Source organism: Mandrillus leucophaeus, unplaced genomic scaffold (genome assembly GCF_000951045.1).
Source record: "Mandrillus leucophaeus isolate KB7577 unplaced genomic scaffold, Mleu.le_1.0 Scaffold269, whole genome shotgun sequence".
In the NCBI taxonomy this organism is placed as follows: domain Eukaryota; kingdom Metazoa; phylum Chordata; class Mammalia; order Primates; family Cercopithecidae; genus Mandrillus; species Mandrillus leucophaeus.
The window spans coordinates 3717989-3741387 of record NW_012102798.1 but is presented as its reverse complement, the minus strand read 5'-3'; the positions used below and the strand labels follow the sequence as shown (position 1 = coordinate 3741387).

The window sequence follows — 23399 nt, the reverse complement described above, 5'->3', positions numbered from 1 at the left end:
AGCTTCCCCAAAAACTTGAAAATACTGAAGTATAAATCTAACAAAATATGTGTAAAATCTTCGCTCAGAAAGCTAAAAAACACTGATGAAAGAAATCAATGAAGGCCTAAATAATGGAGAGATACATTTTACTTATGGATTGCAAGACACAAAATTGTTAAGATATCAGTTGTCTCCAATGTGATTTATAGATTCCATGCAATCTAAATCCAATTACCAGCATGATCTTTTATAAAAATTGGTAATCTAATGAAAAATGTATATGGAAAGGCAAAGAAAGTAGAATAGCCAAAACAATTTTGCAAAAGAAACATGTTGAAGACTTAATATAAAATTACAGTTTTTGGCTGGGTGTGGTGGCTCATGCCTGTAATCCCAGCACTTTGGGAGGCTGAGGCAGGCAAATCACTTGAGGCAAGGAGTTCAACACTAGCCTGGCCAACCTGGTGAAACTCTGTTTCTACTAAAAATACAAAAATTAGCCAGGCGTGGTGGCACACGCCTGTAATCATAGCTACTCAGGAGGCTGAGGCACAAGAATCTCTTGAACCTGAGAGGCAGAGGTTGCAGTGAGCCAAGATTGTGCCACTGCACTCCAGCCTGGGCAACAGAGCAAGATTCTGTCTCAAAAGCAAAAACAACAACAACAGACTGACGTTTTCAAGACAACGTGGTGTTGGCAAAATGTTAGACAAATGGATCAACAGAATAAAATAGATTCAAAAACTACCCACATGTGGTCAATTATTGATTTTCAACAAAGGTGTAAAGGGAATTCAATGGAAAAGGGATAATACTTTCAACAAATGCTGCCAAAATATTTGGATAGTAATATACAAAACATAAACTAAAATGAACCTTAATCCACATCACATACTATATATAAAAATAAACTCAAGATGGATTATAGACTTTAAAACCTAATTCTTTAAAACTTCTAACACACAAGGAGAATATCTTTGTGATTCTGGTTTAGGCAAAAAGTTTAGAAATGACCAATGTCACAATCCATAAAAGCACCCCATTGTGCTACCAAATACTACATCTTATTCATTCTATCTAACTGTATTTTTGCAGCCATTAACATTTATTTTCTATTGATTAGTTTGGATTTGATTTATTCTTCTTTTTCTAGCTTCCCAAGGTGGCAGTCTGTATTATTGTTTAAATCTTTCCACTTTTAATATATTAATTCCTTGCTATATATTTCCTTCTAAGCACTGCATTTGCTGCAGCTTGCAAATTTTGATAAGTTGTATTTCCATTTTCTTTTAGCTCAAAATATTTAAAAATTTCTCTTGAGACTTCTTCTTTGACCCATGTATTATTTAGAAGTGTGGTTTTTAATCTTTAAATAATTTGGAATTGTACAGGTTTCTGTTACTGATTTCTAGTTTAATTCCAGTATGGCGTGGAGGTATACATTATATGATTTCTATTATTTTGTGTTTCACAAGGTATGCTTTATGACCCAGAATATGGTCTATTTTGGTGAATGTTCCATGTGATCTTGAGAAGAATGTATATTCTCATGTTGTTGGATGGAGTGTTCTACAGACGTCAGTTAAATCTGGTTGACTGATGATTAAATTGAACTACATCCTTACTGATTTTCACCTGATGGATCTATAAATTACTAATAAAGGGGTATAGAAGCCTCCAGCTATAATAGTTTGTATTTCTCCTTGCATTTCTATCAGTTTTTGCCTCACATATTTTGATGCTTTGTTAAGTGCAAACACATTAAGGACTGTTATGTTTTCTTGAGGAATATACCCCTTTATTAATATGTAATGCCCCTCATTTTTCCAGGATAATTTTCCTTGTCCTAAAGTCTTCTTTGTCTGAAATTAATATGACAACTCCAGCTTTCTCTTGATTAGAGCTAGCACAGTACATATTTTTCCATCCTTTTACTTTTAACCCATCTGTGTCTTTATATTTAAACTAGGTTTCTTTCATTAGCATAATGTCCTCCAAGTCAATCCATCTTATGGCAATAACAGGATCTCTTTTGTATAGCTGAAAATATTCTTTGGTATACATTACACTAAGTGAAATAAGCCAGACACACAAAGAAAAATATCACATGATCCCACTTTTATGTGGTATCTTTTTTTTAAGGTCAACTTCACAGAGATACAGAATAAAACAGTGGTGACTATGATTGGTGTAGAGGGGTGGAAATGGGAGATACAGGTCACAAAATACAATGTAGCAGATATACAGGATGAACAAGTCTTAAAGATCTAATGTGCAACATGAGAACCATAGCTAATGATAGTGTACTGTATTCAGAATTTTTGCTAAATGCTTAGATTATAGCAGATCAACTGAACAATGTGCCTCTTGGATGTATTCAACTGAAGAATTTGTCCCTGGATATTTGTACTAAAACATACTAAAACCAAAAGTCAAAATATATTGTTTAACACGAAATTTTTCTCATATATACAGTAAAATGAACCATCATATTAGTTAACAGGATATTGTTCTGAGACATGTAATAAAAGGGAATTGAAAGCATTGTTCCTAAAATAGGATTTGGCAATCTGCAAGTAATGGCCTAGACCACCAAGTTTCATCAGATGCAGTTCAAAGTAATGCTTGCATACTTTGCAACAGAAATTGTTAGTTATCAACCATAATATGGACCGAAATTCTAGCCTCTGTGACTTCCACAGACCATACCAATAGAAGACGAAGCTGCATTTTCGGGGATATGTTGGCTTTTGTGAAAAAAATATTCTTTTCAAAAGGAGACCCAAGACACTTGGCAATGTGGTGAGCACGTTTCCACAAACAGCCATCTTTACATTGGTGTCATATAAGGGTTGGTGACATGAGGAACTTTCAGGAGTCATGGATAAGCAAATTATGCTGTTTCAAGATGTCAGTAGCTGGTAGGTTTGAAGTATTGACAATAAGAGGATGCAGTGTATCTTGAAATAAATGTCTATCCATTGGGAGAGGTGAAATAAAAATTTTCTCAAAAATAAAACCACTAAAAAAATAAAATTTGAATTTCACCTTCAATGGTTGGTCACAATTGAGGAATCTGACCCATCACAACTGATGAATTTGACTTGAAGGGACAAATTGTTCAATTAATATGATTATAACTGCTCTTGTGGGGGAAAATGGATACTATGTAAGATGAATAAATACACTAATTTGTTTCACTATAGTTACAATTTTTATGTATATGTATCTCACAACATCATGTTGTATACCTTAAATGTACACAATAAAATTTATTAGAAATATTTATAAAAATAAAGTGGTCTCTTATAGACAACACATAGTTGGATTCTGGGGATTTTAAATCCCCTGACAGTCTCTGTCTTTTAATTGGTTTATATAGACCATTCACATTTAAAGTTACTATTGATTTGCTAGTTTAATACTGACCGTATTTGCAATGACTTTCTATTCATTGCCCTAGTTTTTTTATTACTTTTTTTTGTTTTCCTTTCTTTTTCTGTCGTCTCTGGTTTTAACTGAACATTTTATATTATTCCATTTTCTCTCTTCTCTTAGTATATCAGTTACACTTTGTTTAAGGAAGTTTTTAGTGGCTGCCCTAGAGTTTACAATATACATTTACATTAATCCAAGTCCACTTTTACTTTTAGATAACACTATACCACTGCATGTGTAGCATAGGTGTGTTCTAACAGAATTTTCTCAATTCCTCCCTTCCATTCCTTATTACACCTGTCACTCATTCCACTTTCCCATAAGCTACAGACATGTAAGACACCACTGCTATTTTTATTTTGAACTAACTGTTCTTTATTATATCAATTAAGAAAAAGATTTTATTTCACTTATTATTTTGCTAATGTTCTTCCTTTCTTTAAGTAGATCCAAGTTTCTGACCTACGACATTTTTCTTCTTTATGAAGAATTTTTGTTAATAGTTCCTGCAAGGAAGGTCTACTGGTGACAAATTCTCTCACTTTTTGTCTGAGAAAGTCTTTATTTATCATTTATTTTTGAAAGATAAATTCTCTGAATACAGAATTCCAGATTGATAGCCTTTTTGTTCCAACAACTTAAATATTTCACTCCTTTCTTTCTTTGCTTGCAGTTGCTGAAGAGAAATTTGATGTAGCCATAAACTGTGGGGGGTGGGAAAGTATTGTATAAATATTTTAAATGTATTTATGTATTTTTATATGTTAAATTAATACTTAATTTTTTAGAGCAGTCTTATGTTCACAGAATTGGGAGGAAGGTACAGAGATTTCCCATATACCCCGTTACCACGCCACACATGCATAGTGTCCCCAATTATCAATATCCCCTGCCAGAAAGGTACAACTGTTTCCACTAACGAACCTACACTGACACATCATTATCACTCAAAGTCCACAATTTACATTAAGGTTCACCTTTGGTATTGTACATTCTATGGGTTTGGACAAATATATAATGACATGTATCCACTATTATAGTACCAAAGAGAGCAATTTTACTACCCTAAAAATATTCTGTGTTCTGCCTATTCATTCCTCTCTCTTGCCTAACCCCTGTCAACCACTGATCTTTTCATTGTCTCCACAGTTTTACCTATTCCAGAATGTCATATAGTTGCAATCATACAGTATGTAGCCTTTTCAGATTGACTTCTTTCACTTAGTAATATGCATTTACATTTCCTCCATGTTTCTTCACAGCTTGATAGCTCATTTCTTTTTGGTGCTGAATAATATTCTAGTGCTTGCATTTACCAAAGTTTATTCATCCATTCACCTACTGAAGGACATACTGGCTGCTTCCAAGTTTTGGTAATTACAAATAAAGCTGTTATAAACATCTATGTGCAGGTTTTTGTGAGACATACATTTTAAAATTTGGGATGTAAATATCAAGGAGTGAAACTGCTGGATCATATGGTAAAAGTATGTTTAGTTTAGTTTTGTAAGAAACTTCCAAACAGTCATCCAAAGTGGCTGTACCATTTTGCATTCTCATCAGCAATGACTGAAAATTCCTGTTGCTCCACATCCTCACCAGCATTTGGTGTCGTCAGTGTTCTGGATTTTGGCAATTCTATAATAATAGGTGTGTAGCGGTATCTCACTCTTATTTTAATTTGCATTTCCCTGATGACATATGATGTGGAGCATCTTTTCATAAGCTCATTTGTCATCTGTATACATTCTTGGGTGAGGTGTCTGCTAAGGTCTCTGGTCCATTTTTAAATAGAGCTGTTTGTGTTCTTATTGTTGAGTTTTAAGAGTTCTTTGTATATTTTGGATAACAGTCCTTTATCAGATATGTCCCTTGCAAATATTTTTCCTAGTCTGTGGTTTTTTATTTTCTTGACAGTGTCGTTTGCAGAGCAGAAATTTTTAATTTTCACGAAGTCAAATTTATCAACTCTTTCTTTCTTGGATAGAACCTTTGGTGTTGTATCTAAAAAGTAATCACCTAGAACAGAATAAGGAGCCCAGAAATAATGTCACATACCTACAACCATCTGATCTTCAACAAAGTCAACAAAAACAAGCAATGCAGAAAGGAATCCCTATTCAATACATGGTGTTAGGATAACTGGCTTGCCATATGCAGAAGATTGAAACTAGACCCCTTCCTTAAACCACATACAAAAAGTCAACTCAAGATGGGTTAAAGACTTAAATGTAAAACCTAAAACTACAAAAACCCTGGAAGATAACCTAGGAAATGCCATTCTAGAAGAAGGAACTGGCAAAGATTTCATGACAAAGATGCCAGAAGCAGCTGCAACAAAAGTAAAAATTGACAAGTGGAATCTAATCTAACTAAAGAGCATCTGCACAGCAAAAGAAAGCATCCACAGAGTAAATAGCCTACAGAATGGGAGAAAATATTTGCAAACTATGCATCTGATGAAGGTCTAATATCAAGAATCTGTAAGCAACTTAAACAAACTTACAAGTAGAAAATAAATAACCTCATTAAAAAGTAGACAAAGGACACGAACAGACACTTTTCAAAAGACACACATGTAGTCAACAAGCACATGAAAATATGCTCAGTATCACTGATCATTAGAGAAATGCAAATCAAACTCATCATTAGATACCATCTCACACCCATCAGAATGGCTATTACTAAAAAGTCAAAAAATAACAGATGCTGGCAAGGTTATGGAGAAAAGGGAAGGTTATACACTGCTGGAGAGAATGTAAAATAGTTCAACCATTGTGGAAAGCGGTGTGGTGATTCCTCAAAGACCTAAAAACAGAACTACCATTTGACCAAACAATCCCATTATTGGGTATACACCCAAAGGAATATAAATCATTCTACCATAAAGACACATGCGTGCATATGTTCACTGCAACACTATTCACAATACCAAAGACATGGAATCAACCTGAATGTCCATCAACAGTAGACTGGATAAATAAAATGTGCACATATACACAAATGGAATACTATGAGGCTATAAAAAAGAATGAGGTCATGTCCTTTGCAAGAACATGGATGAAGCTGAAGGCCATTATCCTTAGCAAACTAATGCAGGAACACAAAACCAAATACTGCATGTTCTCACTTATAAGTGACAGCTAAATAATGAGAACCAATGGGCAAAAAGAGGGTAACAACAGACACTAGGACCTACTTGAAGCATGAAGGTGGGAGGAGAGAGAGGATTAGATAAAATACCTATTGAGTACTATGCTTAGTATTTGGGGGACAAAATTGTCTGTACACCAACCCCCCGTGACACACATTTGTCTGTATTAACAAACCTGCACATGTACTCCTGAACCTAAACTAAAAGTTAAAAAAGTAAGTCATTGCCAAATCCAAGGTTACCTAAATTTTTCTCTTATATTATCTTCTAAGAGTTTTTTAGTTTTGCATTTGACACTCATGTTTGTGTTCTATTTTAAGTAAATGTTGGTGAAGGGTGTGAAATCCATGTCCAGATTTATTTATATTTTGGATGTGGATGCCCAGTTGTTCCAGCACCACTTATTGAAAAGACTGTTTTTCTCCATTTAATTACTTTGTTAAAGATCAGTTGATGATGTTTATTTGGGTCTATTTCTGGGCTCTCTATTACATTCCCTTGATCTATTTTTCTATTACTTTGCCAATAACTCATAACTTTGATTACCATAGTTTGAATAGTAAGTCTTGAAGTTGGGTAGTGACTTTGTTCTTCTTTAATATTGTGTTGGCTGTTCTGGGTTTTGCCTTACCATATACACTTTAGAGTCTGTTTGTTGATATCCACAAAATAACTTGCTGGCATTTTTACTGATATTGTATGGAATCTATTCATCAAGTTGGGAAAAACTGACATCTTGGCAATATCGAGTCTTCCTAACCACAAACATGGAGTATCTCTCCATTCTACTTAGTTTTTTATTTCTTTCATCAGAGTTTTATAGCTTTCATCATATAGATATTGTACATATCTTGTTGGATTTACGCCTGTTTCATTTTAAGGAGTCTTTATAGAAATAATATTGTATTTTTTATTTCAAATTCCACTTGTTAATTGCTGGTAGACAGAACAGCAATTGACTTTTATATTAACCTTGTATACTTCAACCTTGCTATAATCACCTCTTAGTTACAGGAGTGTGTTTGTCATTGTTGTTGATCCACTGGGATTTTCTACGCAGAAAAACATGTCATCTATGAACAAAGGTAATGCTGTTTTTTCCTTCCCAGTCTGTATACCTTTTATTTCTATTTCCCATCTTACTGCATCTATTGTTGATTTTCAGTTCATTCAGTTTTTTTTTCTTGTGACAACAGGAATAGCAACCTCCAAGATCACTATGTATCAGACTGGAAACAGGAAGCTCTTTCTGATTTTTTTTTCCCATGTGTTATGTGTATAAAGGTTTTATTACAAAATTAACAGCATACATTATATACATTTTATAAGCTACATTATAAATTAACATATCAGAACATTCCTGTGACATTAAATAGTTTCCCCATACTTCCTGACTAATTACATAGTTCTAAACCAATACACAGCTGAACCACAATTTATTAACCAATCCCCTATCTTGGAACACTGGGTTGTTTCCATTTCTTTCCATTAAATAAATTATGACAAAGATCCTTATATATAAAGTTCTGTTTGCAACATTAGGTATTTTCTTAATGCAAAATCTTAGAAGTAGATTTCTTGGGTCAAATGTTTTGAGTACTTTCAAAATTTTTATTTACATTACCAGACTACCTTCCAGAAAAGCTGCAGTAATTTACTTTCCCATTAGCAGTGAGTGAGACTGCCCAGCAACGGACTGTTTAAAGTTTTGGCAACTTGGTAAGTAAGGGAAAATCGAACCAATATTTCTTTCTTTTTCTTATCAGCAAGGTTGAATATATATTCATTTTAGTAACCATTTTTATTTCCCCTTTTATGATACTATCATCATTGTCAACATTGTTATATTAATCTCTATTTGTGGGCTAAAAGTAGGTGCTCAAAATATTTATTAGTTGAAAGAAAACAGAACATACTTTTAAGGCAGAATTTGAGTGTTTTTCAGTCAAGTCTTAGCAATACTTTTTAAACTTCTGCTCCACAACATTCAAGGACATGGTAAGAAATATTTTAAATATGTTAATAATCCCAGCATATTTAACTGACGAGAGATGATTATGAATTTCCCAAGACTAACATCTAAATAAGGCATCTTTCTCTACCATTTCGGTGAGATGAGAGTTACTGTTTCTGTACAATAAATGTGTAGTCTCACTGACAAACATTTAAGTGATTTGCTTTTCACATATACAACTTACTTCAACATTTCAGAAAGAATCTGAGTATACATGTGGAAGCAAATCCTACAAGGTGGCTCCTTCAAATGGCATTACTAGGCTAGCATAAATATTCATACTTACATGGGTCTGGGGCAACTAAAACTTGAATGGAGGTAAGCTAAAAGTTACTTTGTAGATTTAAATCCATTTTGCAGAGTAAGCTATAACCTGTATATTATGCATTTGATTCTGAATTATTTTTCTTGCTTGGATTAGCTCAGAGATTGACATAATATTTACCTATTTAAAATATGAAACTGAATAAGTTTTTCTATCAGCTATATGTTCTGCATGGTTGAAAAATCTACCCTTTTCTTACCTGATAAAGAAGAAAGGGGATAATAAAAGATAAAGACCACTGAAAAGACTACTCAAGCACTAAAATAAAACAAGCTATACAAATGTGGGTTTCAAGTGCATTTGCACATTTCCACATTTCCAAAACTCTCTTCCAAACTGTTTAAGATTCTGACTTGCAGGAAAGTCTGCTTCCAAAAGGACAGTATATATTGATGTGATGAGGAAGGTATTCTTAATATGTAACTTTTAGCCAAGTTGCTATCTATTCTCTAAAAAGTCTTTAAGATAGATTATTTCACTGATACTATTAAATGGATCGCTTCAATATATGTGAGTTCACCATTATTCTTGAAAACCACAGATAACCGAAATAACTGATTTCAGTCAATAGATTACACCTTCCCCAAATTCAGCCTCTAAGGAGTATTATTAGACAAAGTTTGAAAGCTGAGCCATCTGAATTTTCTGCCCCTAATTTGGCTCAAAGGCTAGGAGGTAGATGATAAGTGTAAAAAGCAGCCAGGGAACCAAGTGCAAGAAAAATATAGAACCAAATGAGAATGGTGATAACAATAATAAAAACAAGTTATATTTGTTGGGCATTTCCTATGAGGCAGGATCTGCTCTAAGGGTTGCACATATCTGAATTCACTAAATTCTTACAACAACCCTACAAGGTAGGTCTCATTATTGGCCCCATTTTACCACTGAGGAATCAATGGCACAGAGAGGTTTGGTAACTTACCCAAGTTGACATGACTAATCAAGGTATGGAAATATAATTCAAACCTGTATCTTGTAGCTTTAGAACCAAGGACTATAACCTTTACAGAATTCTGCCTCTCTTGCTACGTAGTTGGTAAGGTGCAGGTCACTGTTTTTAGAACTTGGAAAGTAAAAAGCTTCCACATATTCTTTACTAACCTTTTCTCAAATTATTTCTCCACTATACCTTTTTAATACAGCTTCGATCACCTTTTAAAAATCAATGTTGTTTGTAGTGAAGTCAAGTAATACTCAACAAAGACTATATAAAATAGTGCAGCTGGCAGAGACTATTTTGCATTTTTGTATTTATATCAGTGACAATACATAATGCATAAAATAGTGCTCATGCTTTTAAGGGCTTTGAAATCTTGATGGGAAGACAAGATTACCCCAGCTAAAAGTTATTTTTCATTCTCTTTAAACCTAACAGCACTTTCCTCATTTGTTCACGTAGCATTTGTCCCACATACCAGTGTCTTCCAAACTATGCTTCTTGAGGATGCAAATATCTTACTGAAACACTAAGTGCTGATAGAAACCTGATCTAAAATGAAAACATAATGGTATTTCATCAACTGTATTGGTCTTATTATCTCAGCAACATGGGATTTGGCTAATTATGACCCAGACAGAAACCTACAGCTCCTGGAAGGAGCAAATTTAGGAACTGAAGGCAGACAAGGAGCTGAACAGTAATGCCATTAGTGCTATTAAACAATGCTTCTGCAATTACTGACACTCATATTTTTATAGCACATCAAAAAAGTAAACACTATAATTTTTTTTTTTTTTTTTTTTTTTTTTTTTTGAGATGGGGTTTTGCTCTTGTTGCCCAGGCTGGAGTGCAATAGCACGATCTTTATTCACTGCAACCTCTGCTTCCTGGGTTCAAGCAATTCTCCTGCCTCAGCCTCCCGAGTAGATGGGGTTACAGGCGCCTGCCACCACGCCCGACCTCAGGTGATCTGCCCACCTTGGCCTCCAAAAGTGCTGGAACACCATAATTTTTAAGACAAGTTTGAGCATGGTTGTCCAATACTGAGTGGTTAGCACAATTATACTAATTTCACCATGAACACATTGGACAATCACTAAATTTGAGAAACTATGATAAAGTCAATTTCAGTACATGCTTATAAGTTTGAAATTTTAAAAAGTTGTTGACATTACCCAGGAGATAATTTAGTGAGTTATGCAGTACAATCAATAATACATAAAACTCCAGTATATCATCTTGGACAAAAAGCACAAATCAGCTCATTTTATTGAAATAAGGATGCCTCGCCAGCTTCCAGGAGATACATGCAAGAAAATTAAGGTGATCACTTGCCAATAACAGAGAGATAGAAACTGGAGGATGCATGACTTACTGCTAACTAATGGTGTCTGAGAGTAAAATTTGGTCCCAAAGGAATTCCAACATGTGAGATGGACCTTCAACCTGCAACATCACAGCTATTTTTCAAATGTATCAGCTTGCCCTAATTAGAGGTGGCTATTTCTGCTACTTTAGGGGCCCCTGTTAATAGGAACAATGATGACAAAAAAGTAAACAACAACAGATACGTGTCACTATGCCATCAATGTTTTGCCAATCATTACTGACCAGCTCCCAGGATTAGGCAAAGGTCAGTAACTTCATCACCAGTCCAAAATCAAGAAAAAATTCCCAAGAACTGTTTTTGATAAGAGCTATTACTGTAGACACATTGTCATGTAAGTATTACAACAATATTTATTCTATTATAACACGTGGTCAGTGGAAAAAAAGATGAATCTCTGCTATTCATTATATGAGTGGACACATCAAGTAAACAAACTCCTTTTAAATTATTTATTTCTTAAAAAGGCTACCAGAAGAGTGAAGAAAAAATAAAGGCATAAGTGCTTCTCTTCTGTCACTTATCAAACTTGAAGTAGAATGTAGGAAGGGCAAGATATAGTAGTTAAGGGGAAAACGTTTCTTATTTCTCTGACAATTGGATTTCTAGAGTTGAAGACTCTGTGTCATATTTTCTCAGGACTTTAAGACTTCATTTCCAGTCTGCGGACACCAGAGAAGAAGAAAGTAACGAAGCAGCAAAATTCTCCATCCTGTGTATGCAGCTTTTTCCTTCATTCAGAAGTTAATTATCTTTTTCCTTCTTGCTGGATCTCCTGCCCAAAATTATATATTGAGTATTTTATGTTTTTTTGTTTGAGATGGAGTCTTGCTCTGTCACCCACTGGAGTGCAGAGGCACAATCTCGGCTCACTGCAACCTCCGCCTGCTGGGTTCAAGTGATTCTCCTGCCTTAACCTCCCGAGTAGCTGAGATTACAGGCACCCACCCAGCTAATTATTTTTGTATTTTTAGTAGAGACGGGGTTTCACCATGTTGGCCAGGCTGGTCTCGAACTCCTGACCTTGTGATTCACCTGCCTGGGCCTCCCACAGCATGGCCCTCTCACTACTTGCTTTGTGGTTATTTCACTTTCCTATTAGCAGGTGGGCAAACCCATCAAAAGGAGATCCTTTTACAGAAAGGCTGCTAAGCTGGTGAAATCTGACCTTAATATTTTTTCAGACAAATATCATCTCTTCCGTGTCATATGACTTAGGACTTTGGGTAAAAATAAAAATGCCTGTTCAAAAAATCAAATTGTTCTTCCTATCAGCACTGTAGCAGTGCAAATCTCTGTGAGGGGAGACTTTCTGTTTGATCAGGAATACTTTTGTTCCCTTTGGTAAAGAATAAAAGTTGAGCTCTTGAACTTTTCACAATAGAATCAAATATGTATATCCTGCAACTGGTATCTAAACCACCCAGCTTTCACTTACAGACATCATGGGATATCTCTTCACTACAGGTGCATTTTAGAGACTCCCATTGTGAATTGACCTTAAGTGAAACAACTCAAAAACAAAAAGCCAAATACTGCATGTTCTCACTTACAAGTGGAAGCTAAATAATGTGTATATATGGACATACATTTTGGAAAAAATAGACACTGGAGATGTGGAAAGGTGGGAGGTAGGAGAAGTGTGGGGAATGAGGAATTACCTGTTGGATACAATGTACACAATTCAGGTGATGGCTACACTGAAAGTTCAGACTTCACCACTACGCAAAATATCCTTGTAACAAAACCGCACTTGTACCCCCTAAATTTATATAAATAAATAAACAAACCCTGATCCATCCTGTTTAAAAAGTGCTTCAGTTTTGTAAACTAATATGTTTGTATAACTGAGCTTAGAAAAAAAGATTACAAGTATATGTATCAATTAACTATGGTTATCCATACACATTGTGATTACTGCTCATTTTTGTGTTCCTTATACTTTTATGCACCTTTTGAATGTTTAACAATGAGCATCTATTTTAAAATCAGAAACAAATCATGTTAATAGAAAGCTTGCTTAGGGCATCTGATAGTTGACAATCCAGTCTAGTAGACGTGTTAAACATCTATTTAACATTTCCATGTTCTATCCTCCAATTTAGATCATTCAAAGGGAAAGTACCTGGAATGCATTTCCTTATGCTTATAGAAAGTCCTTTATTGAATTATAATATTTGCCTTCTTCCTTTACAGAGGGTCAGTAAAGAAACGCCAAACAGACAATTCTATTTTCTATGAAACCAAGGATACCCAGAATGTACCTTATTCAAACATCCCATGATCAATACTGCTTGAGTGGGTTAGAGGTGGGAATAATCTCTGTAGATGAAACTGTAAATTTTCTCTTGACAACAAACCCAAAGTTTCTCTTTTCATCCTTTTGGGAGGCATAAGCCAAATTTACATTATAAATGCTATAATCTACTAAACCAAATGTTAAAAACATCTATTATTTCTATTTTCTTCAGATGGCCTCTATTTTATTTCATCTTTAAAAACATTATCTTGCTCCTATTCTTTCATCTCTAATGTGTATCTAATCTTTCTAGAAGCGGACAGGCTACAAATCTTAAATGGATAAAATATTCTTTGCAATTACCTTGTGACAATATTAAACATCCATATGGTTTGCTCCAAGTGCACAAAACCAGGGCTTTTGTTTCCCTTGTTCCATCTCCCCAGCCCCTATACTATTCTCTAGTTTTCAGTCCAGAAGTCAATAATTCTTTTCAATTTGTAAGTAGTGAATCTTTACTTCAAAGAACACGAATGACTCAACCAATACCACACGACAAACAATGGAAGACTGACCAGAAACCAGGTCTCTTGACTTTAAGCATAGTCCTCGTTCCATTAAGCTACGAAAACATTCCAATCCTACTGAGAAGTCAGGGAAATATAAGAAGCATAGACATAGAGGCACATACTTTTAACCTTCCTCACAATTTTCCTTTGGTTTAGCTAATGTAGGTTCCTGAAAATTTTTTTAGTCCTTGTCTCAGTCTTTTAATTCCCAAATAGTATACTACCCCTCTTAGGAATTTGGGTTAGAAAATCTTCATTTATTTACTTCGGTCATCTCTTATGTATTAAGTGGCTGCCATGTATAAAGGACTGGGCTTCTATTCAAGACAATGAACTGACTTTCTCAAAGAATTCCAGGAGGCAGATAGGCATAGTGAACAGAACACTTAATTTGGAGACCCGGGTTTTGGTTCTAGCTATGGCTGGGCCTTTCTGCTTGTCCTTGTACAAAGTCACTTGACCTCATTGAGTTTCAAGTTTCTCACCTTAAAATTAAGGGGATAATATCTTTGACTTGTAAGAGAGTTGCTCTAATAGCAACCACTTACGAAAAACTTACTATGTGTCAGCCACTATGCAAAGCATTTGGTGTACACAATCTCGTTTCTTCTTCAAATGACAATGCTCATGCTCATTATGCTATTATTTCCCTCACTGTACTGATAAGAAAACTAAAGCTGGAGAGGTTAGGTAACATTCCCAAGGTACATAAGTAAGTCAAGGAGCTGGGGATTGGATCTAGGCTAACTACAGAGCCTCCATTACAAAACCTACTGCCCCCTCACCAAAATAAAAAAGAATTAAGAGTACACTTTGAAAAGCATTAAGCTATCTAATTTTAAGTATTCCTTTCTTCTACTTCCACTTAATTAAACTTCTAAGATGTGAACAGGTCCACTCATTTGCTTGTTCAACAATCACCTCAAATGTCCAAGGGAGAATCTGGAGCAGGAAAACTCACACCTTCCTGGCTGGCTCTCACAATAGACAGAGAAGTTCTAAGTGGGCTTCACATGTTTCAAACTTTCTAAGTATCTTCTTCCTTCCCTTCAATGTTTTGGTGGCTTGCCTTTCCTGAGAAGTCCAGAGGCCCAGTTTTAGCCAAATCTGAATGTTGGAAGCTTTTCTCTTGAGGAGAAAAATAAGTGATAATCTGGTTCCTTGAAGATCCAGTTAACTCACCTTGTAAAGCAGGAGTGGACTCCATGAAATACATGAACAATTTCTCTCTCCAGAACCTTTGCCAGACTTGGCACAGGCTGGTCTATTAGAAATACATAATTGAATATTCTTAACAACTCAATTCTTCAACCTCACTTTGATCAATAGTTCATTACCTAAGTTAGATCTGCCAAAGGGGCAAACTCTTCAGCCCATTTGTCCCATATTTGCATGAATATTATGCTGTGAATGTTACGCTCCTTTGAACTTCAAAAGAGTTTCCTGGCCTCATTGACTACAACTTTAACAACAGAGCATAATGGAGTTATACAGAAGGACCTTTTCCCAGCTAAAGACCTCAAACCTTGCTGATGCTGAACAGTAACAAACTTTTATGTAAGCAACAAATGGCTCATTCATCCATTGCAACGCACTATCAGTATTTTCGGGTTTCCTGAGCCTGTCTTGCCTCTTGTAAGAGAAATTGTAACTATGGCTAATTAGCCACCAGCAAGTGGCAGCACCCACCTTCACCATTCCTTGTGATGAGCTTTCCACAAACAAAGCATTTTTTCCACATCTTCAGATTTCTGAATCAATTGAGTGAGCATCTTTGATCATAATGGCATCCCCCGTCATTCCACCCTGATGCCCCAAATAGGAGAGCAAACAGGCTACAAAGCCCAATTCTTGACCTAAAAGCTTATATTCTAACCAGCCCCTGCAAGATAAAAAACTTTGCCTTCTTTTGGTAAAATGGTGTCAGACAAGGAGAGACATGAAGAGTTTATGACCCATACCTACTCTTACCCATTTTCTGAAGTTTTTCCAGTTGCTTTCCTTTTTAATTGTAGAAAACCCCTCTATTTCTTCATCTACTCCCATACCAACTTGTCTCTAGAATTGCACAGTAAAAATATGGGAAATAAGATGTACTTTTACTTTAAAAAGAGCTTTTCTCCTGTTTTAAAAGTGAAACTTGCCAATTGTGGAAATTTTGGAATAGACAGAAGCATAAAAGTGAGCAAAAATAACATTCATAAACCTACCATCCGGAGATTTAAAAAAAATTAGTTCCCCATTGCATACCATACGGGAATATAAATTTCAGATGGAATAGAGAACTATGGGTAAAACATAAAATTATGGCAGCAGTAGAAGAAAATATAAAAATACAGGGTGAGAAAGACCTTCCTAGGAATAAGAAATCCAGAAGCCATACAGAAAATGAATGACAGGTCTGACTACACAAAATTTTAAAACTTCTATATGGGAAAGATACAACTTAAAAATTAAAACAAGCGGCATATCAAAAATAATATTTAAAATATAAAAGGTTAATAAGTTTTTAACAAATAAATATCACAAGCAACCAAACTAAAAAATAGACAATACACTGAAGAAATAAAATTGAACTAATACATAGTTGAAAAGATGCTGTAGAAACAGAAAAGTACCAAGAAAAACTGACAGATTATTTGTCCTATTAAAATGGCCCCGAAATATAAAGATTGATTATAATCTTGGTGAAGGAATTAGAAATGTACTTTCATACGTAGATGGTGGGAGCATAAATTAATACAACTTATATGAAAGGCAATTTGGCAGTACTTATCAAGATTAAAACTGAACATGCACTTCGACTATTTCTCACAAATACTTGAATAAGTGCCTAAAGATGTTCATAAATGCCTTACTTTTAATAGCAAAAACCGGAAACAACCTCAGTATCTACAAATATAGACTAGTTAAACAACCCAGTGCAAACTTACGCAACTGCAAACTATGCAGGCATTAGAAAGAATGCGGCACTATTATATCGCAATGTATTGACATGGAAGGATGTCCTACACACATTATTGAGCAAAAGCAAGTCACAGAAAAGTGTATATAATATCCTATTTTTGTAAAACAAAAACTTGTACAGACATGTATGTATAATTTTATAAAACAAAGAAAGTAGTTTGGAAGAACACACAGCAAACCACTAATAATGGTTATCCCAGGAGAGTGGAATGGGAGTTTAGGGATACATGTTCCATATGAAGCTCAGATGCTTTCATGTTGTTTTGCATAATAAGCATACACATTAATTTTATAATTTAAGAAACTTAAAAATAAGTTAACAAGCATTTCTCAGGGCCGCCAAATTTTCAATAAACAGTGTTTTTAATGGTAGCATTACATTACATTACCTGGATCATTTTTGTAACTATTTATCTATGAACTGACATTTCCACTGCTTCTAACTTCTCACTGTTAGAGCTGCAATATAAATCTCTGTGCATGCATATTGTGTGTGTTTGTGTATGTGCATGCATATATCAAGGCAACATGCATAGGACATATACTTTGAGGTTTTCCCTTTAGCACAGATGATTTTGCATGTCTTCAGAACAGTTAGCTTGGGCGTGGACACAAATAATGATGCTCAGTGGCTCATTAAGGGAAGGACCATGACCTTAGCCTCATCATCTGACAATAAGCCTGAAACACTGGACCAGATCTGGTGCCCTAGGCCATCTGTTACATAATCAATTTGGCACCAATTGAATATCAAAAGGGCTTGGAACAAATTCATCTGCACAAGGAAATATTAGAAAGTGGTAGATTTGGGTTTGTAATTTTTTTTTAAGTCACATCTTTCTTTGTCTAAGTTTCATGGACAATATTATTCAACTCTTCATAAATATGAAAGGCTTTCCATAAGAGATGGTCTTCTGAGAGTTACAAGCTTTCCCCATGAGGTCATCATTAACAGGCTATAAGGGAAGTTTCTCTCTAAGACAGGAAGATTATTTTGTATAAATTTAAGGGGTACAAGTGCAGTTTTGTTACATGGATATACTGTTACATGGATATAAAGTCTGGACTTTTAGTGTAACCATCACCCAAATAATGTACATTGTACTTATTGAGTAATTTTTCATCCCTAAGCCCAGCTAATTGTGAGCTGAGCTGACAATGCATGGATGCTTCTGTCACATCCACTTAAATCAAGGAGGGCTTCTAGAAGAGGAGGATTCTGAGATGAACCATATTCAAGCGGTAGAAGAAGGATGCAATTTGAGGGATACAAGAGTAAAGGCTGATCCAAGCTTCCTTGCTGAGATCATGCCCCACTAAACTTCCTTTTGTGTCCCAATCATACTAGATATCACCATAGACCGCTTATGCTCAAAAGCCTAATCAAAAACACTATTAAACACTACTTCTCCCAGGAAGAAGGCGACATTTACTATGAAAATTGTAGTGGGACAGAAACACACTTAAGGATGGAATAGGCTTGGCACTGTTCTCCTTGTCAGCAAGCCTTCTGCCTGATCTATTTAACTTATGTGATAAAAGAGATAAAGGTTTAAGTGATGGGCTTCAGATGCTGCTTCAGTTCCTACCATGAATATTTTCACAGCTCCTTCTCATGAATAAGTTCAGTGGAGCAGAGAATGCCCCTCTTGGACCAATTCCACTTTGTGCTTCTTTTGATGCTGTCAAAAAGGAGAACTAGAGCTTAGGCTTTTCCTTCAAATTTAGAGCAAGTATCTACCTCAGAGGTGGCTGCAAGTGGCCCAAAGAAGGTAAGACCCACACTGTGCAAAGGCAGCAAGAACGGAGATGTCGACGGTAACTGATAAATCTCCTAAACGTGGCAGCAAGGAGGGTTAATTATCCCCCCGCCCCCACTTCCTGCCACTCTCTGCTTTCTCCAATGTGTTAGCCCATTACACGGATCGCTGACTTTCTAGAAATATTCCCTGGCTTTGCAGGGATGTTCTTTTCAATAAATGGCATCCAATTTGCTAACGGTCCCTGGAATCTCAATTTCCTCAAAGGATTTTTCATCTGAGCCCAGTTCATAGGAAGGTTTCGTCCTTCTTCATTTTTCAGCGTAAGGGAATAGGCAGAGACTGCTTTTCTTTTTCTTTTTCTTTTTTTTTTTTTCTGTGTCATTATTTTTCATAAACTGAAAGCCTTTGCTGAAGAGTCTGAAATTTGGGAAAATTCCAGCTCATCTGTCAGATATTTCTAGAGTTACGTAAAATGTAATGAGATTTGTATAGTTTACAACAGGAAAGAGAAAATAAGCTAATGTGTCATATGTTCTATGAGACAAAGACTACATGATAATCAGAAAAACAGCCCCAAATTTAGTTGGCCTGATTCAAAGCTCTCATTCTTTTATCAATTCATGCATAAACCAGTAACATTCACTTTCTTCTCTTAGAATAATGGCACAGCCACATTTGGGCTAAATCACAATTGCTACAGATTATAGCCACATTTTCAAAGACATTATGAAAAGTGTATTATTTTCCAAATGCAAGACACTTACGTTTTACTTGCTCTGTTTTGCCTCCTTCTAGGAAAAGAAAGAACAACAAGGAAAAGATGTATTTCATGCCTCCCATTTTCCACTTTTTACTCATTTGGGCCACTGCAAAAGGTGACAGAACCTTCAAGCTGTTGGGAAGAAAGCAGAAAAAAGACTTAACACAGATCTGGAACTGATAGAGGTCACTGATGCTCAGGCTTCTAACCTGCTAGAAAAAATAATGCCAGAGAATTTACATAAGTGTAAGTATTGTTTGCCTGCACAAGATAAAGGACTTGCCTCTCCTGTCTTGCAAAGCTTGTGGGCGAAAATTCAAGTGAAAGAGGGTGCATTCCTATCCAAAGCTGAGGCTAAGTCCTTACAGGCAAGTCATAGGAAAATGAAAATAAATTTTGAAATCTTCCTTTCTAAGGGAATTAAAGTTGATTTCTCAAGAAATTTTTTTGGGAGAAAAGGGAAACTTTAATTTGCAAAAGCGGTTATTTTAGCAAACAAGGTAAAAGTAACAGGCATGAGACCAAGCAATTTCTGAAATGAAAGTTAACTAATCTTAGCTTCAAGACTACTTTTACCATTAATCCTTTAGGAATGAAGTACAAATTGATCAGTTTCTTGTCTGTCCTCTATGAGATCTACAAGGATCTTTGGTTTGGCAGCTAATGTTGGAAAAGATAGATGTAATTAGCAAATGGATGCAATTAAACACCTGAAAAGTTTCATTGCTTAAAATGTTTCAGACATATTCCTCCCCCATCAAGTCCATGGTAAAATGGAGATTTCAAATGGGCCATTTTTGGGGGAAATTTGGCAAATTAAATAGATAATTTGTTTACCTTGCACCACCATGCAAAAAACCACTAAAACAACTGCAGTTCTTCAAAACATGAGATTGGCATTCCCAGTATAAGGAGTAGAAATCTTAAACCTTTTCAACCTTGGAACACAGAAAGTTTGCAGTAGCTCATATCTAGTCATGGGTCATTTCCACAGACTTTAGAGTTTGCAAAATTCTTCCAATGGGTGATCTGAAAATATTGAAATGTTCTAAAAACACCAGATTCAATCTGAATGGGAAATGAACTCATTGATCTTTTTCAGAGAGTCCAAACTAAATATTGCACATAAAGAACTTGAAGGAATGCAAAACGATCATTTTGGAGAGCTGAATATGTTTGGGCTCTGAAGTAGGTGCACAGCTCCTATTTAAATGCTATGAAGTTGCCTGGGTCATTCAAAATCCACGGTTTCAAATCATGAATGCATAACCAAGGAAGAACTGATGATAGAGTAATTTGTGCTATCAGGCAAAATTTGCAGCACTGTCTGCCTTCTTTCTTTACCTCCTCCCTGCTCCTTAAAGAACCAAATTCTCTTAGGACATGTTCCTACCCATCCAAAGTCCTGAGTTCTGATGTCTTGGTCCCCTCTGTGAGTTTGTGGCCCACTTTCAATCACTCAGAATGTCACTGTCCCTTGAGGGCTACCACGTTTCTTTGAAACAAAACATTTTCATTAACAATTTAACACAGTTACCCACCTCAGTGAGGTTCTTCCTGAGCCTACTCTAATACGTTTATTCCCCAAGCCTCTGAAAGAGAAAGATTTTTAACCACTTTGGATTTCAGTGGGTGTTTCTGAAACCACGGTTTTAGGGTCTCCCCATGCAAGAATCAACAGGGCTGCTTTTCTTGTACAATGGTTGGGCGATTCGGTGAACAGTAGCATTGCTTCCTAACTCAAGTTGGCAAGAAAGCAGCTCATAGATTTTTTTGCCTTTCTTAGGTCCCAACTAATATTATAAGCAAATAAAAAAGTTGGTAACTAGAGAGCAATTAATCTCTTTTGGCGTTCCTGTCATCTGTGTGGCCTCCCAGGCTGTGATGGAGAACATCAGAAAATGAATCGCTTTATAAATATTCACTTTTGATTTACAAGATTCTGAAGTCCTGCCTTTGTATTCTGTGCAGAAATATGAACCAAGAAGAGTTCCCTCCCCAGATCTCCTCACTGTTCAATTTCTCTCTATCTCTTCAGCTTTTTCTTTTGGGGAAGGGGGTGGTTCAAAACATGTGTTGGGACTGCAGCAGTAAACAGAAGCAAGCACTGCTCAGCAAACTTAGCCGACTCTTATTCTTGCAAAGAGCCAAACTGTCCTTAATTTTTCAAATTATACTTTGACCCAGTTAACTGGAGTTATTTCTGCATTAACTCTCTGTCTGCTTCACACAGGCTGTTGTGCCATTGAACTCGCACTGGCTCTTTTACAGGTTACTTAGACATATAGCCATTGACATGTTTCAGGGGATCCAGGACCCAACAAGAAAGCAACAACAACAAAAAAACCAAAACCCTGCAACTAACACTGGCAGTGGAGGTGGGATGGGACAATTCCTGTGTTTTACAAGATAAAGAAATGTATCAAGTACCAAAAGAAAGGTATTTATTAAGGTGCTTCCATGAAACAAGCATTCACATTGTTCATTTGCGTTAAGCAAAGGGATCAGCTGCTCCTCGCCCAGTTGTGACTGCAAGCCAATCTGGGCCATCAAGTGTCAGGAGCCCACTTTCAGAACAGGTCTCCTGGGTAGAACAGAAGCAAAGAGACATACCCACAGGAAGGATAAGGGATGAACACATGTCAGCCAGTTCTTCACGCCCCACAGTGTCTCTTTAATCCTCCCGAGAGGCTTGACTGACCTTGTAATCTCACATTGACCATCATCTGTGGGACAGCCCCTAGGGTAGCAATTTTCTTTCCGACAAACAATAAGACAGACACTGGAGTCTCAGGCCCTTGTCCATCAGCTGAAATCCTCTCCCCACTCTACCACCCAGCAAGAAAAGTTCGGTTAACTGGTGGTGTGTTGCCACTGAAAATGGCAGTTTTAACCCAGGGTATCTCTTGTTGGAGGAAATGCCTTCATTGCTGCTTATGACTGCCAAACAATGCCTCGCATTTGGCTTGCAAAACACCTTTCTATCATTTCATTTCATTCCACACAACTTCACCTTCAAAATGGGCACTGGGGGGACACAGAGAACTCAAATATCTTTAGTGGTAGGGCTGGGAGGGACTGGAAAGCAGCCTTTCCGGGCCCTATGCTCTGGCAATATACCACGTTGCTTTCAGAGCCTAGTGTCTCAAATTCTGACCCCCGTAGTCAGGGCCAAAAAATGAGGCAGATGGCCAGAGCACAGGATAGGGAGCCTTTCGCCCATCTACTCTGTTACATTAACTTTACCACATATTCATCAGCAAAATGAGAAAACAGGCTCAGGAACACAGGCAGTGATTAAAGGGACTGCAGAGCCCCTTGGGTAGCTCAGGGTGGAGTACCCAAGTGACCTCTCAAAGCGTCAGAGCAGAGAGAAATGCAGGCCGAGTGGGGAGGGACGAGCTGTGAGTTCGAATTCAGAGACCCCCAACTTGCTTTGGTCAGAAGCCTTGGGCCCCACCTCCATCCAGGTTGGTAGCTGCTGGACCATAGAACCGGCTGGGGTGGCAGGGGAATTTGGGGCACCCTGGGGAAACTTCCAGGGACGGCTCCGGCTAAGAGAAGGCAACCCACCTGTGCAAAGGCTGGAAAAGGTGAGGGAAGCGGGCGCCGGGCACTGCTCACTAACCTGGGCACTGGCCTCCTCCGTCTGCCACGCGTGCACGCGCTCCGAGCTCCCCGGGGCGCTCTCGTCCGAGGTCTGGGGCTCGCAGGTTGTGGCGAGAGCTAGAGTGCGCGCGAGGGGGGAGGGGGAACTCAAAAGTGGGTGGGAGGAAAAACATCACCGCCCTCACACCACGAGGGAGCAGCGGCTTGCTTGGCTCCCGGGGGCAGAGCCAAGGCGCGGGCGCCGCGGCC

The 23399-nt window shown here is 36.8% G+C and overlaps 1 protein-coding gene across 5 annotated transcripts in view; it reads right to left on the bottom strand.

Annotated features, from left to right (window-relative positions):
- Positions 1–23397, bottom strand: part of CHRDL1 (chordin-like 1) — a 121655-nt gene extending 98258 nt beyond the window's left edge. For 3 of the 5 annotated variants that reach the window (XM_011984506.1, XM_011984508.1, XM_011984510.1), the window contains exons 1-2: positions 23170–23397; positions 19546–19673 (exon numbers count right to left, since the gene is read on the bottom strand). In XM_011984506.1, coding sequence (XP_011839896.1) covers positions 19546–19639 — 94 coding nt within the window. In that variant the 5' untranslated portion in view covers positions 19640–19673; positions 23170–23397. Of the gene's footprint in view, positions 1–19545; positions 19674–23114 lie in introns of all 5 variants that reach the window. The other 2 variants (XM_011984507.1, XM_011984509.1) reach the window with 1 other exon arrangement.
- Positions 23398–23399: the final 2 nt, after the last annotated feature.